The sequence below is a fragment of the Hirundo rustica genome, chromosome 3 (genome assembly GCF_015227805.2).
Source record: "Hirundo rustica isolate bHirRus1 chromosome 3, bHirRus1.pri.v3, whole genome shotgun sequence".
NCBI classification, from domain to species: domain Eukaryota; kingdom Metazoa; phylum Chordata; class Aves; order Passeriformes; family Hirundinidae; genus Hirundo; species Hirundo rustica.
Window position 1 is genome coordinate 92,626,128 of NC_053452.1, and position 18,987 is coordinate 92,645,114.

Sequence of the window (18,987 nt, forward strand, 5' to 3'; positions counted from 1 at the left end):
AAGGTTATGCAACCTTGATCACTCCTACCTCTTCCATCACAGCTGAGAGAGCATTTTGTGCACATCCACTGCATGTAAGGAGGCAAAAATAGCGGACAGTTGCTCTAATTTGGTAACACAGGTTGACTATTTTTAGACCACTGGGTCATAAGGCTGCTTAAAGGTGACCCACCAGCCCCTGAATTTCTTGTAGAACTAGTAAGTTCGCCAGGCCACAGAAAAAAAATGTTTTACTCCATCACAATGCAGGACAATATATGCAGCAAGCACTGCAAGTAAACAAACCCATCTTGTTTCCAACAACACATTTTAGAAGATAGTTTCTCCCAGCATTCTTTTCTGAATTTATCTCTACAGTAGACAAACAGACTGATTCCTCTTCCAAAAGTACAACTAGAAATACCAGCACTCTGCCTCTTGCTAATCCCAGGTAAAGAGCAGAGCAGAGATAAAGAACTGGACTTCTAACCCACAGGCAGTCTTTTTTTTTTTTTTTTTTTTTTTTTTTTTTTTTTTTTTTTTCTGGTTTTTTCCATCTCTAAATGCCAGGCATTTCAGAAAGCTCGGGAAAAGAAGTCAACATTGTGACAGATACACATATAAAGCTACCACATAAATAATTTTTTAAAGTGGAAAATAAAGAAGGCTCTCAAAAACACTGAACTACAGTCAAGCATTCTTTTATTACTGTATTTCTACCACAAGCTTTCCCTCCTTCCCATCCAGAACTAGAAGTAAATCCATTAATTAGGCAAAAAAAGTGTTCTGCAGGACATAGATAACAATTTCTGAGACAGAAAAACCCTACTAACCCAGTTTTCTAGACTGTGCCATAGGACAGTAGAGAATCAAACAAATTAACTTTGGCAATTACCATTTCGAGACAAATCAAGTTCCACCAGCTGCATGAAATTCGCTATTTCTGGAGGGAGCCGTTGGATTTCATTATCACTAAGTCCAAGTTTCCGTAACTTCACAAGCTGGAAGAAAGGCTGAAAGAAAGAAAAAATTACATTTCAGATAATATTCACGTAACTCACATATAGGCATGATAAATGACGAGGAATAACTGCAGTCACTTTCAAAATGTGAGCTAGTTAAAGCTATTGCATGCCATTAGTAATGCAGATCTTCACATCTGTATCAGAACGAACGTTTTGTTTTAGTTTCCACATGAAAACAAACTATAACCTGCATTTTAGCTAAAATGAAAATTTATGTAAAAATAATAATCCATAAAGCTTGCCGCTAGAGATCACTGCAGATAGACACCAGCAAAAATCCAGAGTGCTTGCTTCAAGTCATTAATGGGGCTGGGCTACCAAGCAGAGTAATTAGAAGCATCCTAATTACACACCAGGGCTCATTAGGAAGTTAACACAGAGGGACACTTCTACAGAACAAGATTCAGAAAACTGACGAAGAGGGGCTGACGAGGTTTTCTTCACTGGTGAACACCACAACCAACTAGGTTACAGCACCAGCCTCCCTCCGGAAGGCTTTCTTGCCAGCCTCAAACACCCTCTGCTCTACGGCCCAGTTTCAGAAGGACTGATGAAAGTTGGTCAGGAATTCAGGTCTTTGCCTGAGGAAAAACCCAGCCCAGCCCCGTGCACAGTGAGGACACAGCCACAACGCAGACAGGACGCGAACACTGCCTGACCCCAGCTATAGATAGGCTCAAGGGGCCTGGCAGCCCCCAAGACAAAATAACAACCAAACAGGCCAAGCTGAAAGTCAGGACAACCCCAGGCAATGGGAGCAGCTGGCGAATGAGAGAGAAAAATGATCATTTAAAACCTACTGAGATGTAGGCACCCGTTAAGAAAGTTGTGGAGCTCTCACTGCAAGTCGCCTCTCTTGCAGGCAGGCCTTTCCAAGGAGAGTGACTGCAAGGGGTGAGGGTTTGTGCAGAATGAAATGACTTCACATACAAGTCATCTTGATCAAAACTGAACAGACTCCTCCCGTTCCGAGTGAGTTTGGTGCCCCTGGAATGCACAGGGAGTTTGGAGTTTGACCCAGCAGTCAAACGTGTGCATCTCACCCCTCTCAGCACGTGTGGTGCCTGCACCCCCATGGTTTTGCCCCCCTAGGGTGACTGGAAGATACTTGTAAATTTGGGATACCTGCTTACATTTAATCACCTGCAATCCCTTCTAAGAAATTAGCACCTCTTTTTCAGTTTTTATTCTATGTAGGTGATGGAGTACGCGCTCTAAATGTCACTCAGATATGACTTAGATTGACACAAAAAGGGGCAGCAAGGCATCTTACTAGGACACAAGACAAAAGCAGTTTCATGAATCTGTATTACAATACAGGTTTTCAATCTTATTTTGAGTGGCTTGTGGTCAAGATCACAAATCAGTTTTTAAGTGCAAAGTTTTGCACTTCTATATCAATCTTTCAACATACACTGTGTCACAGAAAAATAAAACACAACTGAAACTACTGTGTTTTCCCTCAAGAACATGGGTTCCTTTTAGGGGATAAGAAGGATAGAGGTTTAAAAAGTTTATAAACACTCGACAGTAAAGGATGCACCAGATCTGAATGTGGAATTTCAAAGGCATTTTTGAGTTAGAATGGGACTCCGCCACCCTCCCCCATATTAAAAGTGCTTTATAACAGAGTTGTAATTGTAAGAGGAAGGTAAAATCCTCTATAACTCCATATTTCTATCTCCCTAAAAACTTATAATCCAATTAAAATAGCCACAAATGCTTTTTAATCCTTCACTGTCCTCAAAAGATCTGTAACTGCATTTTCATATCATTACCATTCTTACCTTAAAACAAATGTAGGCCTTTCTCTAAATATTTATTAATAAAATAATAAACCAAGAATCCATCAGAAGCTTAGAAAAGCACTTAAAGACACTTTTGTGAAAACACAGCAGGAGTACGTTCTGCAGAAGAGATCCCAATATGTCCTAACACTCCAAAATAAATACTTGCCAAAATGTGATCCTCAAAGCAGTGTGCAGCTGCTAAACTGTATGACAGTAATACATATTGATGTTCTACTACAAATCTTACCCTGAGCACCAGTTGTCCCTGACAGACATTCAATGGCAAGTGAGCAAAGACAGAAGGAACATGGTTAAAAGACAGAATAGTCATCAAAAGCCTCTTAAGAGCTGGATATCCCTAGGAAGGTTTGAGGGCCCTCATATGTGTCAATGCAGTAAATATTTATTAAATGTGCAGAGCATGTGGGCAAAAGCAGTATTACACAATATTTAAAGACATTTCTGTTTCTTTAGCTGACTACTACTTAAAAGAAAAATTAACTGGAAGCTTTATTTTCCATCTGCATAACAATTTTTAATGAATGACACCATTTCCTAGATAAAATCAAACTGCAGCTACACGAATGGCATTTCTTTGACCTTCTCATTTTGGGGTGGGGTTTTTTGTTTGTTTTTGTTTTTTTTCCATTAAACTACAGGACTCAATCACTCTTGCATGTCCAATGCATCCTACTCCCATTTCAGTAAATGTTCTTCCTTTATCTAAGATGAATCATTAGTGCTCTGAAGCACTGCTGGTGAGGCAAGCAACTCTTTTTGGCCATGTATGCTTTACCTTAGGCCACAGGGAACAACGAGAATTAAAAGCATTCTCAAGAGAGTTCAATAAATATAAACATATATATGTGTGTGTGTGTGTGTATATATTTATATATTTGTATAAATATCTGCAATTTTTTAAATACATGTCCGCAAAAAACATGTTCCTAATTTGATGTATCTAACACAGTTCTGCCTCTATTTGATAAGCTCTAACAAAGTGCACGGGGTTGTTGGCCAGAGCAGCATATCCACCCAGCATGCTCTAATAGCTGGTTTTGATTGCAGACCCAACTCCTCTCTGAGTCTCTTGGCAACACTTGTAATCCTGCTTAGTTTAGCCAGCCTAATTAATACTGCCTCAATGAGAAAAATAATGCCATGAGCATAAGCACTGAAGTAGCCTACAACTTGATATTTAGTAATAGTTCCTGACCCTCGACTGAAGCTTTTCCTGCTATGATAGAATTTAGAGAGCCTGGTATTACGTGGATTTTCTAAGAAAATACATCTTGAACAGCTCCCATCTCTCGCTGGAAAACTAACCAAGTCTCTCTCACCTGGACATATATTTAAAGAAAAACTTCATTCTGACAAAATTGGGTCAATGTAAGCCAACGGAAGAAAAAAAAGTAACAGATAAGTGCATGACTCACTAAAAAGTATAAACAGACAGTGTGATCCCACAACTCTCATTTTTTATACCTTTTTTTAAAAGAATATCACTAAAACTGGCACTCAATTCAAGAAAAAGAAAAGAGAATTAAGCCAAACTAGTAGGATATTTTCTTCCATACACACGGCCAAGACAACATAACTCTGGGTTTCTTTCAGTGATTCTCTCCTGAAACAAAAAAAAAATTATGGCCAAGAATTTTCCCTGATAATTCAGCACCTTAGTTGATGGGAATTAAAAAAGCATAAATGGAAATAGATGAAAACAATAAAAAATTGAAGTAAAACATAGATGGGAACAAAGACGTATTTGCAGCTAATGCTGTTTAAGGGGAGAAGCAACATTTCAGCAATATCTGAGCTGCCAGAGCCTTTGCAGTGCTAGAGACACTCCAAACCCATTTGGCACAGGTAGCATAACTAAATGTTTATGGTGTTAAGAAAACATTTCCATAAAAAGGCTACTACTAGCAGCAAAGAGAATTCAAATTAGAACCTTTACGAATCCACTGCCTAATTCTCACAATGGGCTAGCATAAGCAGTAGAAATTAGAATAAGATGTAGAGGAGAAAGAAAACAGTAAATTAACTTGTTTTACAGTTACATACCCACCAGATAGGATGAGGGTTTGGTGGTTTTTCGATTCAGTTTTGTATTTTGTTGGTTTGGTTGTTTTTTTTTTTGCAGGCATTTGAGCTGTTGCTGACAAGATTAAGAATTTGTAAGCATTTGCTCTTATGTCAAAATTCTCTTAGACACCAACAGGGATTTTCCACACACATGCTGCCTCAGGTTTTAAGGCTTCTTCAGGCAAATGCATTATTATATTAAAATTAATTAGGTAAGCTATAAGACAGAGTATGTTATTAGGTTCTGTTTCTTAAGGACATCTGTATTTATTTCTCTGATTTTCCAAACTTATAAATGACCAACTAAAGGCTATCTGTGCTTTAGAATTAAGTGGTACATATTAATTTAAACACAGTTTAACTCCTAAATGCGTTCTTGTTTCGGATCTTACTTCAGGCTTCCTTTTCTTCTCCTGCATCGTAAACAAAAATCAATGAACACACCATTTCATCTGTTTACTTCCAACCACCAGCTATGTGTCCCCCCCGGTCATCGGATAAGGGAAATTAAAGTCAGTTCTTCCCCACACTTTTTATACTGCCTCAGAAAGATCTTTTTCTGAGGTCTTTCTTGAGGCAAACACAAGTAGAAGAGGTAATTTTGGTAAGCAAAGCAGTGAACAAGAGATAAGGCAACAAATCCATGAAATAACCTTGCAACATAGCCGCTCCCCGACAAGGTTCCCCGTCCCTTGCTTTCGGGTCCCTAGAAGTTACCATTTTGTCTGCATTGTTGCATGGCTTCAGTGAGCAGAGGAAGCCCAACACACTTCAGGTGAATGCACTACTGCTTGGTGGTCAGAATGCCATGAGGAAAACAAGGATTAAATCCCATAATGAAGCAGCACCACTGACTTCAAGCATTCTGTTCCCTCTGAGTCGGTTTAATAACCAGGCTCTGCCACAAGCATCCAGGCACATTCCCCATCTGCCCGAAGGGCAAAGGCAAAGAGGGAAGGGTGAGATTCTCCTCATTCCTCTCCATCCCACTTCTGTGGAAGTCATCGGCAGAATGGGCTTTGACAGACTATCAAGAGGGGTCGCTCAGTGCTAAGGATTCCAAGATTGGACACTCAGTGCCCTACACTCGCCAACTGGTGGGATTTCAAGTTCCACTCCAGTCCGCCAGTGGAACATAGCAGTCTGGAGCTCCCAGCAAGTTGTAATGCACCCTGCACTCCACTCAAGCCTCAAGACATCCACCCTCAGTTGAAATCCACAACTAACCTGTGAGCAAAACACTCTTTCTAGGGTGCAATCCTGTACATCATTGTCTTGAAATCCAACCCAGAGACTTCTGCCAGTAGCACCAGTGGGAGAGCTGAGGAAAACCAGCAAGAGCACAGAAAACAGACACCTTTCCTGTAGAAGTACATCTGAACTAGCTGCACAATAAAATGCTGAATCCTACTCCGGATTCATGAAGCGTGAAAAGAGATCTTAGCAGACTCCAGTAAAGCCTAGCATGGACATTACCAGTTTGGCATGTCCCACAAAGCCTGCTAGCAACATCAGGACCCCTCAAGTCACCCTGTCTGCTTTCACCTGTGAGCAAGGACAGCTGGCAAGGGCAACAAGGTTTCACATATACGAATCCCACGTGATCCTTTGGGCACAATACACTTTAATTTTCAAATAAAATACTCCCTGAGATACTGAAACAATTTCTGAGGACAGGGACAAACTCAGGGTGCAGCACAGCAGGGTCATCATGCAATTGATGACTCTGCATCAAAGAAGCAGCTGATGGATTTCCTCTGCAGCCATCAAGAGATGCAGCAGCAGCTGGTGAAGAGCAGCAGCACACAGACCTCTGCCCACCTGTTTTGTGGCAAGCTGGCAAATGGACAACTACTCCATGCAGCTGAGGTCTCTAATTCTGTCTTCACATTCGCCATGGGCAAAACCAGAACTCTTACATACATCTGGCAAGATGAAAAATTGTGTCACACACCCCAACCATGTATGAAGAATACATTCAAGCTGGACTTTGGTCTCACAACATTCCACTGACAACTTTGTCATCACAAATATTAAAGAAAGACATCATGGAAGCGGACGTTCCAGCAGGAGTCCATACAAAACATTAATAAAATTACTAGATTTCACAACGAGAGAAAAATATTGATGACAGATCACATTTCAGGGGCACATATCCTAAACAGAACCAGATGCTGCAACTGCTGTCTGTCCTTCCAAGGGGTTCTTGAAGTGAAAGCCCAACAGAAAGATCAGCCATGCAAGAAGGGCTGGGGGGAAGGCCTACAGAGGACAGCAAAAATGATACCAATGCCTCCCTGAAGCTGGTATTCAGCATCAACCTGCTACGCTTCTGACACCCTATTTTCAAAGCATCTGCCGTTTTCTGAACCACTGACAAGGATGGACCAATTGCAGGTCCTAGTCTCAGGTGTCACCATCCCTTTTAAAAACCAGCAGGGGACTATCCACTCTCAAAAACCAGTACGCTGCAGCACTGAATCAAAATGTTGCACTACACCAAGCAGTGCATTGACCAGGTTGTCTCATACTGTTCCTGGCAGGCAAGGATTTACTCTCTCTTTCACATCAATTAAGCAGAAGCAACAAAGGTTAAAGAGCACTCCGTGCTAAAGCTCTTTGTTAGAGCACAGTGGTGCAAGGGACTATCTCTGCCTTTAAGAGAGGCCAAAAAACATCTACTACAATGAAATACAGATTCATTGCAGTTAAATGCATTTGCCATTTGGAGGGAAAAAAAAAAAAAACCACAAAAACACACAACCAAAGCCCACATTAATCTCTCTAATGAATTTCTAGCAAGCATTTTTCCAATATACAAGACTGATGGCAGGAGGTAATGTCTTTTTTTTTAGACCAACAGATATAATTAGAAAAATAAATCTACGTATAATCGTAAAATTTATTTTAGAGGTACAGATGTATAATGTCTGCCCACAAACCTTGTCTCACCTATGTACATCACAAAGAGAAGGGAACGCTACCAGTTTACTACAAAAGTACATACCTTACAAAAACAAAGGTATTGAAACATAACTACTGAATTATTTTCTTTCAGCTCAGGTCAAAAATCAGTAGAGGCGAGCTGTTACTACAAAAAACTGCCATTAGAAAATATTTCAAAACTGCCATTAGAGAGTATTTCAAACCAAGCAGACTTCAAAAATCTTAACAACTGCAGGGACACTAATGACTTTCCTTTGTTTAGGAAAGAGCAGACTAAGTTCTTCTTCTGCTCCCAGCAGACTGTGATCTTTCATATTTGATGTCAAAAGGTAAAGTATTTCTTCAAGTCTGAAGCCATACAGAAACATCTGGAAACTAGGAGTAGAAAACCTAGGTATTCCTATCTGGTAATAAACTTCTTTGCAGCCTTCAACACAGAGCTCTATATCTAAAGGTATGTTAATATATAAGGATCCAATATTGCTTCTCTACAAACCATTATGGATTTTGATAATTCAAGCATATACTGCACGATAGTACTAATCGACTATAATCACAACAGGTTACAAAAGGTAACATATTCTCAAAATACTGAAGTTGTAAAGTTGCAGGTGTTCTTAGCAAGTATTTTAAATAGTATTTGTCATGCTTAAAAAATTCTTAAACTTTCAATAAAACTACTTTTACTGTGTGCATACAGTCTCCTTCAGCTTCACCCAGTGGCACAGTTCTCTCTCTGACACTAACTGTAAAAACATGCTTGTTCAAATCTTTATTTCTTTAAGGATTTGCAAGATGTGCAAACACATCCTGACACTATCAATGTAGAAAGTAAAACCATTAAACATTTGAGGGTGAATAAACCATGAAAACCACATCAATTCAATCTGTATCATTAAAAACAACCAAGTTAAAGATGGGCAAAATCTTTGATATGCCCTCTACAGAATCATAAAACAGTTGAGGTTGGAAGGGGCTCTAGAAGTCACCTAGTGCACCCCCTGCTCAAAGCATGGGTCACCTAGGACCATGTCCAGTCAGGTTTACAGCATCTTCATGAACAGAGATTGCACAACCTCTCTGGACAATCTATGCCAGCATTTAACCATCCTCACAGTAAAAAAAATTTCATATTTCAGACAATTCCCTGTGTTTCAGCCTCTGCCCAGTGTCTCTTGTAAGGTCATGGGATACCCCAAGCACGGTTTCATGCTGATTAACACATTATTTATATACAACCATGAGCCTTTTTTTTCTTAAGGCTGAACGATTCTGGCTCTTTTAGACTTCTCTCCTGAGAGATGCTCCAATAGAATAGTTTTGACCAAGCATCTTCGCAGTATTCGTGGCCCCTACACTGTGTGTCCAGCATGTCCACGCCTCTTTTTTTGGATACCCAGAAGCAGACAAAGCACCCCAGGTCTGTTTCCCCAACGCTAGCCAGAGGACAAGGATCACCTGCTGGCAATGCTTTGTGTTACGCAGCCCAGGATACTGCTGGCTCTCTCTGTCTTGAAGAAGCACTGCTGGCTGACAGCCAACTTGTCCACCAGGTTACCGATGGCCTTTTACTGGAAAACTGTTCTCCAGGTGATTGGCCCTCAGCCTGTACGGGAGAATTGGGTTATTTCTCTCCAGGTGCAGGTGTAGTTCTCTTTACCGAACTCCATGAGATTCCTCTGTCCGTTTCTCCAGCCTCTCCCTGTCCTGCTGAATGGCAGCACAAACATCTTTCTTACCAACAAAGGTATTATTCTTCCAAGCAGGATCCTAAACACATCGAAGTTTGTCTCCTCAAGATACTGTTTATTGTACTGTTCCTTCCTCTCAGAACCCTGAACTCCAGCACCTGAAGGTCACTACAGCCAAGGCGACCAAGGTCACTACAGCTACTGCAACCCTGATCTCCACATCTCAACCGGTCTTTTCTTGTTTTTAAGCACGAGGTCCAACAGATCACGTCTGTCCATTAAATCCTTGAGCACCTGTGTTAGGAAGCCATCAAAGCACTTCAGAAAACTCTTGGATTATGTCCTGCTGTGTTGTCCTTCCAGCTGTCATATCGTTCAAGAACCACGTAAGGACCTGAGCCTGCAAACATGAGGCTTCACCCTGTTATCTGAAGAAGGCATCATCTACTACTTCATCCTGATCAAGTAGTCTACAGCAGACACCCAAAACAATGTCATCCACTCATCCCAACCTGCTCTCAGCTGGCCTATCCCAAAGCAAAACTTCACATATCCCTGCTGCTCTCTCATCCAAAGGGTAGCTCCCCATCCTTGCCCTCCCGGCCTGTCCTTAAAGAGCCTGTGTTCATCCAGTGCAGCACTCCAGCTACTACAGGAGATATCCCACCACATCTCTCCAAACCCAAGGAGATGTGTGCATTCAAAAAAAGGAAATGAAGTTCCTAGATATGTAGAACTTAAGCAGCCAGAAACACAAATCTAAAGAGAGGCACAGTACGATAATCATGTCTTTCCACAGATTACTGGCCACTGACCAAACAAGTGTCTTTCAGGCTTATGGTTGCATAATGATAGAAACAATGATAGAACAGTGAAATTCAGCCCAGAACAGGTTTTGTCCTGAGAAAAAGGTGTGGTATGGGAAGAACAGGAGGACTGTTTCTTAAGGAGCTTTCACATGATTTTGGTAAGATAACAGCACCCTGGATTTCAACACCACACATAGCAGAGATTCAGTGCTGAATGCCAAGCAGCAGCAGACCAGCAGCATCCCTAACAAAGAAACTGGGGCACAGAAGAGGCCGGGGTTTAACCAGGTCTCTCAGGAAAAGGGTCTCACATCTATCTAGTAACTCTACAGAGAAGTTTTAGTATATAACACCAAGAAGAAAAATTACAGATGACAGATACAATTTGTAAGCTCGGAGATGCAAAATGATTCAGAGCTGCACTACATTAGGTTTACAAATGCTACATAAAAATCATTCCCCAAAGGAAAAACAAAAGTTCCTCAGACTCTTAAGCTAAACTAAGTGCATAGAAAAAAATACTGATTTTTTTTTTTTGCCACTGAAGTTTTTCCACAAACAACATCTGCTAGAAGTATCAAGGGAAAGTGGTCTTTATTCTTTGAGTTAAAGAACTGAGCAGCAGCAAGACAAAACAGCAGCAAAACAAGAGTTATAAGCTATTTCTACCACCCACCAATCCAAAGAATGCTGTGATTTAACACAAAGGCCAAAATATAATACTGCATTCAAGAGTTCCTAAGATTTGTTTTTTTTTTTTTTTTATCACTGGAAAAAGAAATATGCAGGGATTTGGTTCTGTACAGCAAATTTGAGTCATAGAGAAATTAAGCTGACAGGATGTATTTGCCCTTAAATTCTAATGTACGGGAGTAGAAAACAACATTTCATCAACTACGGACTGGTCTATAGAATTGAAAGCATCTTATTTTTATCTGATGCTTTTCATTAGAAAAGCTATTGAAACACATCATGCAGAATGTGTTATTTTCTTCTATCAAAGCAATTTGCCAGAAAGCCTACTCTCCAGTGAAGAATAGTTTTTGACGTGCAGCAAATTATATACTACACATTACAGCTTGAGTTGAAAAATTCTTCAAATTTTCACTCCCAAGGAAAATAAAAATGCTAAAGGTTTAGAAAAAACCACTAAACCTATATTTTTAAGTCACTCTATGCGCAACCACTTACTTTTTTTTCCAATAAAATCAGATACACAAAATAAGCAACGGAAGGCACTTGGGATCCAACGCAGAAGAAGGAATTATTTAAGCAAGTTAAGAGCTACGCTTTACCACCAACTCTATACACAGCCCATCCTGTTCAGACCAAAGGGTGCAGCTCTTTAATTTGTCTTGTAAAACAGAAGTGGCAAGGAGCATGCTGACAGCTGGAAATTGCTGTTCTGTGGGAAAACAGCCACATCTGCTGAGAAAGGCTTCAGAGAGACTTCATTATTGTGAAAAACCACCAGCAGCTTAATAGTATACAGCTTGCTCCTCCAGCACATCCCACCAGGCTGGCTTATTCCTGCAAGAAGGGCAAGAGCCAAGAAGGGAACCTGGGAGGAAACAGAAAGGAAGGGGAAAGAGCAGAGTACAAAGAGATTGTTTGCAAGGACCATCAAGAACCCAGCACAGAAGGGATAGGAAGCAAAGCATCAGAAACAGACAGCAGACAGAGCTCTTTTAGGTTGAAAGCAAGATCCTGGAACATGAAGGACATGGGAAAATGGGAAAGTATGAACATGCAAGGTGAGGAGTCTGAGACACCCATGCTAATGACAGAAAAAACATAAGTACAAGTTCTGCATCACGTAACTGGGGAATGGAGCGAAGAAGGAACCCAGGGATCTAGCAGAGCAACTAAAAAAACCTGGACAAAGATTCACTTACTGACATGGGAAACCAAACATGCAGCAGCAAAATTATATTAAAGAAAAAAAAGCTTTAAATCACTATACAGAAATGATTACCTTGTATTCTTGAAATGCTGACAGATACAGCTTGGTGGAAAAAAAAAGGTGTTTGTAGGGAAAACGGGGTCAGAGAAACAGTTCTTTTTCTGGTCCACATATTAATGCACAAGGAAGTAAACATGGGGAAGAGTAGATAATGGGGGGCAATGACATCCACCTCCCCCTGCTTCTCAAGACTTTTCAGGTGTTATCTGGATCAACCCTTCCTACCTTCTTCCCTTCAAAAAATACATTTTGGTCAGCTTATAGAACAAAAATAAAACTAGCAAAGTAATTCCTTTGAAATGATTGAAGTATATTTCTCGTTTCTCCTGAGGATACTTCACATGACTCTCATAACATACAATTCAGCAGTAGCGCTGGGTCCTTCTGCTAGTCATTTCCATTCAGGATGCCACAGCAATCCTCGAAGTTGTCTTCTGTATTTTGAAAGGAATTTTAAGTGTGTTTTTTCTGTTGGGTTTTTTCATTAACACCCTAACATATGCCACGTTCTACTGGCATATTCTAGAATAAGAGAGGTTTTAAGTATACTAGGAAAGATTGCAAATTAAACAAAGCCTAGGACTACTTCTGTATCTCAAAATGGAGATTTTAGGATGTATTAGAGTATATTCTTTTACTGGTGGATTGGATCAAACCAACCAAGGAACACCTTTTATTGACAGAAATGGAGGCAGAGAGAATCAGGGGAAAAGAGGGGAGGTGTGGGCATCCAACACAAATTGCCTCATCAGCTTGAGAGAAATACAGCAGGTCATATATTTCATCATGCCACTTGCTGATATTTATCTCCCTCAGAAAGCTCTACATCTGAAGGGATAAAAAAAAAAATGCAAGTGGATGGAAAGTGAATGTCTAGAAATAAAGCCATCATCACTGTCTGACTTGTAGCCATGGCAAAGCTGGTAAAAGAACCCACCAATATCTACACAATTTCAGAGAAGCATTACAAAGCCCCCTGCCTGCTGTAATAGACCTTTCAGACCACAGCTGCCCATGCTGGGAAAATGAGTCTGAGCTGCTTTTGTGCACAATGAAGAGCTCAGCAGCAGAGTTGGGGCTTTCTCCTCCATCCACGGCAACTTCTGCTGCAAGTGACAGTTCAAAGGGCGATTCCTCTTCCCTGTGCCAAGGTGAGGCTTTACAGCAGCAGTTTCCTAAGGGGCATCACAACCATCTCAGCAACACAAACACCTTATCAGTGTTAATGGATTATATTATGGCATCAGCACAACCCACAGGTGATTCACCAGGAATTGGCACAGATCACTGTGAACTGCAGTACCTCATCAAGCACTGAAAAACACCTAACCAGCATCGGGAGTTACACAATTCTCACTTGTTTAGGCCCCAACTGAGCCCAAATCCAACTTGATTTTGTGTTACTGCCTTTAAGTATATAGAGAAGAAACTTAATGGAGACTAATGAGACTAATATAATGAATTACACTAAATTAAGGATGCAATGACCACTTTTATCTATGCTGACCTAACCGTTTGTTAATTACACCCTGCTGATGTTTACCCCATGTTTTCTCTACCAGAGGTATGGTCTACCCCAGCTTTTTGCACTGATTTCCAATTCTGTATCTGTACTTTGCATTGACACTACTCTTAATATAACAGGAATGAGCAATGTACACTGTAGCTGCCTTCCACTGAGAGATCTTCCATGATTCTCCTCAACTGGATTCCTAGAGCAGAACTTATAGAACTGTCTGCTGGTAGAGAAGCTGAACAGGGCTCTTCCCATCAGTTTCACCTTCAACAGATTAGTTTCACATGCAGGACTGCAGCTTTATTTTTGTACTTCAAAATTCTGCAGAGTCAACAGTTGTATGAGGTGATGATGCTACATTCCATTTATCAGAAATCATTAAGAAGGAATTGACAAGGAAAGTTCATAGGTTTGTGTAGGAAGCACCAATAAAAATGCCACCCTGCATTGCTGTCAAGGCACAAAGTACTTATGACAGATACAAGTATGTTTCTGTGGTTGTATTTCATCAGATTCCTCCTAGTCCAGCTAAAAACCCACAAACATATTCCTACAGTATATTTAGGCACTCCTGTAACATGATCCATGCACATTTAAAAAAAAAAAAAAAGACAAAAAAAACCCCTTCTAACTTCAGCTTTTGCTGGATTCCACCACAATGCCAAGGAGCCTGGGACGGTCTTTGGAGTTTTTTAACCCCCTCAGCTATTTCTTACATGTATGGGACATAATGCATAGTCACATGTAACTAATGGGAAAAAGTGATCTTTTTAAGCATCACAGAGGAAAAAAAGGCTATTTCATATATTAAGGTTCAAGGAATAGAAGAGAAACAACAAACAGTTGAACTCTGCAGAAATCAGTATCATATAACACCAGGAAAAGACATTATCCTTTACATTTGTACACAGCAACCAGCTGGTAGTGGATTTATAATTTTTTTTTAAAAATCAGAGAGCCATGGGTTTCAATGGTATTTTAGTGACACGGGCATTAAATACCCCTGTAATATGATGTGTACAAGCCTGAAAGCCAACACTAAGAAGAAAGGTCTACTACAAAGGGACTCCTGAGTTTGGTCTGTGCACAAAGCCAGCAAAAACTGCTGGAAGTAAAAATAGCACCCACACACAGGCTATGTAAACCAGTTTTGCTCTACTTCAGAAGGATAAAGAGTTCAGTCACAACAAGATGCAAACTTGCGCCTAGGTTTTTCAAAAGAAAAAACCAAATACATCACGTCAGTTCAACTGAATATTTTTACTACTGTCTGAAGGAAAACCCAGCGACTACGATTACATTTACTATGCAGAATTGAAAGAAGAGTGTACACGAGTGCACTGAATTTCAAAAAGGAAAAAGTAAGGCTGTTTAAGTCTGGGTATGAACAGAGCAACTTTGATTCAGGTACAAACAAAGGTGCTTTTGAAAAATTTTCTGGCTAGTGAGTTCAGTTTCTTGGATTCCAAGTTAGTAAGAGTCCACACAGTTTTAAGATGTAGCTTCCAGGTAGCACTTCCCGTGTCAAAGGCTTCTGAGTTGTCCGAAGTCTAAAGAACACACACAGGGAAAAAAGCCCGTGGGTCCTCAAGGCAGCAGTCGAGCATGCCTCCCACTCACTCTGCATCTGCGGAGCTGCAGTGCCTCGCTGGAACCACTCTGATGGAGCCCCTCTGGCAAAACCTGCAAGTGCCACCTGGAGACGCACCCTGGCAGGTACCACCACGTCTCAAAACCGTGTTCAATTTAAAGCGAATTCACCTTTGACAATAATACCAAAAATACAGTATGCATAAAACTCTGGCTAAATACTTCAAGTGAGAAGCTAAACACTGACAACCGTGCGAGACTCAGACCCGAGACACGGAAAAGGCTTAGTCGCCTTTCGTGTTTTGCACAACGAAGTTTCCAGGAGTAGAAGGCAGAAACGGGAACGCGGTTATCCGGAGGGTTTTGGTTTTCCCATGTACGGAGAAGACAGTATCTACCGAAAGGGGGAAAAAGGGGAGGGCTGAATACCCTCCAAGGTCTCGTAATTCCGATGACGTGCACGTTAATCACAATATACACTCACGTCCTGCGACTCCGGCACCAACCCCCCTGCCCTCCGACAGGACCCGTCCTCCCGCAGGACGCGGATCTCCAGGTTTTGCTCGTGAAAGCTCATTTCCCATCGAACTCCGGGAAACGCTAACCTGAAACTCCGGCTCTTCCTTCAACTCCAAGGGCTGCTACCACAGACCGACGGCCCAGGAGCCCCTCACCGCCGCCTCGGTGCGGGGGCTGGACCGGGCAGCTCGGCGGGCACCTGCCGGGGCAGCTCACCTGGCCCCCGCTCCCATTCCCGCTCACCTTGGGCAGCTCGCGGAGCTGGTTGGCGTCCAGCAGGAGCTCTTCCAGGCTGCGGCTGTAGCGGTAGATCTCCTCGGGCACGGCGGCCAGCGAGCAGTGCCGCTTGTCGATGGACTCCACATGGCGGTTGCACCGCCACAGGGGGATGCAGTGGAACATCGCCCCGCCGCCGGGGGCCGCGGGGCGGGCGCCGCCGCTCACCGCCGCCCCCTCCTCGCCGCCGGCCGCGGGAGCCGCTGCCCGCTCCGCCGCCGCGCAGCGCGGGTCCCGGCCAGCCAGCGGCCGCAAGCCGCATCCAGCGCGCCGCCGCCGCCGGCGGGAAGCAGCCCCGGGCGAGCGCGGCGGCCCCGGGAGAACAATGGGCGGGAGCCGGAGCGGGGCGGAACCGGGGGCGTCCCCCTAGTGCCTCTCGGCGGGCCGCCGCCCTCCCCGCAGGGGCATCGCGGGGCGCCGAGCGCAGCGCTGCCGGCCGCCGCCGCCGCCGCGCATTCCCGCGCCTGACCCGGAACACGGGCGGCCGCTCCCGCTCCCCCTCCTCTCCTCCCCCGTCCCGGCTGACATCAGCGGGGCCGGGCCCTGCCGCCCTGCCCCGCCCCGGGCTCGGACCCGGCCCGCCGCTCGCACACCCCCCCCCGCGCCCGCCCCGGCGCCGCCTCGCCCCGGGCGGCCGGAGGCGGGCTCCCGCGCAACTTTCTGCCGAGGGGAGAAAAAAAAAAAAAACGCGGCGCCGGCACGGAGCTTCCCCCGGCTAGAAGGGTAACGCGGTGCCCGGCAGCGGGGCTCGCACAGCACCCCTCGGCCCGGGGGGCTCGCCGGGCGCGGCTCCCCCAGCGGCAGCTCTGCCATCGCCCGGCGCGGAGCGCGGCAGCTGCCGTCGCACCGGCCGTGTCCGCAATCACCCGGAGTGCCGGGGAGCGCTTCGGGACGCTCATTTTATCGACTCCGGGACGTGCCGATCCCTACCTGAAGCGCCGGGGAGCACCGAGCGGGAGCGTGCGCAGGCCACTTCTCAATTGTTAGAACATTGTCTGGAAAGTAACACAATAAAATGTATGGAATGCACTCTAGGTACATGGCCATGAGTAATGTATTCCCTCTCCAACTGCACTGGTCTAACATTTATATGTGTATATATATATGTGTGTGTGTATATATATATATATATATACCCCATCCTCAAGGCTTTCTGAAATATGTGTTTGGGGTTTTTTAAGTCCACTTTCAAAAGGGCAATTGTAAGGTCACAAGGGTTAGCAAAACAAATAGTACGGCAGTCTTCTGCCCGTGACTGCCGGCTCTGGGCTCCGCAGTCCCGCTCCACACCCCTGTGAGAGGGGCGATGTGCTCCTGAGCTCTGATGTCAAAATAGTCTTGAAGGATCTCATCTTTCTGGTTGCATAATAGCAATTTTGTAACCTGCACAACAACACAAAATACTTTTGAAAACCGGCAGTTAACATCAGAGCTGTTCTTGAAATATTGCTAATTTCTTGCATAATTATAACTGGGTGCAGATATAGGAATAGGGGAGAGGGGGAGTTTATTGTAATCGTCTCTGTTCTTCAATCCCTGCATGGTACCAAAAATACTTAATCTTACAAAATTGCAATGTATTTATTGCTGGGTTCTTCTTAAAACAGGTGATAAATTTTACAAGCTGCACTTGTTAAATTTCCGTGGGAATTGGAGTGATCTGCCTATTTTTTGGTTTTAAAAAGGACATTTTAGCTGCTTGCATACTGTTTACTATTTCCAGACCTACAAAACAAAAAATTTAAAATTTATAACTTCTTCTTATAAATACCTTAAAAAAATAGCAGTCAGAACCAATAGGTTTTTTCCTTCCATCAATATATTCGGTAATTACAAATGAGCATTTATAAATGTGTTTACATGTACTCAGAAATAGGGCAGGCACACACCAGCACTCCCAAGCCTTCCCAGCCCCACAGCAGGAGATTAGATAACTTCGACAGGAGAAAATCAAACCAGCCTGTTGTGTGTTGGCAGACCTTGGCAAAGAGGGATGCAGGAAGCTGCCCAGCAGATTTTAGAGGTGGAGATGAGGAGGACCATCTCTGTCACAGCCAGGCACTTCAAATGCACTTCTTGGAGCTGCTGATGAGACTGGTCATCCCTGATGCCAGGCAAAGGAGATAGGTTCAGAAAATCAATCTTCTCATGGCAGCTCCAACCCAAGATTTGACACTGAAGGTATTGAACCAGATGCAGGGAACATGGAGGCTCAGCGGAGATCAACTGAACAAATATTGAGGCAGCTATGAGGCTCAAACTGTTCACAAGCCTCTGTGACCAACTGAGATTTGCTGCCAAGATTGCTTTGCCTAAATTCAGTGACTTCAGTGCCTCTGTTCCTAGGGAACCCTCAGAAGATGTGAGACTACAGAGGAGCCATGGAGCTGCATGAACAAGGGAGGGCTGCAGCTGACTGCCCCCAGTTTACCTAGGACATGCAGTACTACAAAGGACTACATCATGGGGAAAGGAAAAATCAAAGCATTTGAAGCTGGAGAACAGTGTGACTTGCTTAACTGCCAAACAGAAGGATGAGTGCATTGACTCCTGAACTCCAGCTCTAAAAAAACAGACTGGTCAGCAGCACCCCAGGACCTCATGTCCATCTTCTGCATGTCTGGAAGCATCTACATTGTCCCACAGCTGAGTCTGACAACAGGCAAGAGCTCTAGCAGTGGCCTCAGTGGAAAGGTTCTCTCACCATCTTATGCTGTTCTGTGTCCCACTGTCCTCTGTGCCATTTGGGAAAAATGCCCAGCATGCCCTCCAGACAAAGAGGACTTCAGATCCCAGCA

The 18,987-nt window shown here is 43.3% G+C and overlaps 1 protein-coding gene across 1 annotated transcript in view; it reads right to left on the reverse strand.

Moving 5' to 3' along the window:
- Positions 1-16,349, reverse strand: part of LRRC1 (leucine rich repeat containing 1) — an 80,030-nt gene extending 63,681 nt beyond the window's left edge. The window contains exons 1-2 of the mRNA XM_040060327.2: positions 16,157-16,349; positions 875-992 (exon numbers count right to left, since the gene is read on the reverse strand). Coding sequence (XP_039916261.1) covers positions 875-992; positions 16,157-16,315 — 277 coding nt within the window. The 5' untranslated portion in view covers positions 16,316-16,349. The remainder of the gene's footprint in view (positions 1-874; positions 993-16,156) is intronic.
- Positions 16,350-18,987: the final 2,638 nt, after the last annotated feature.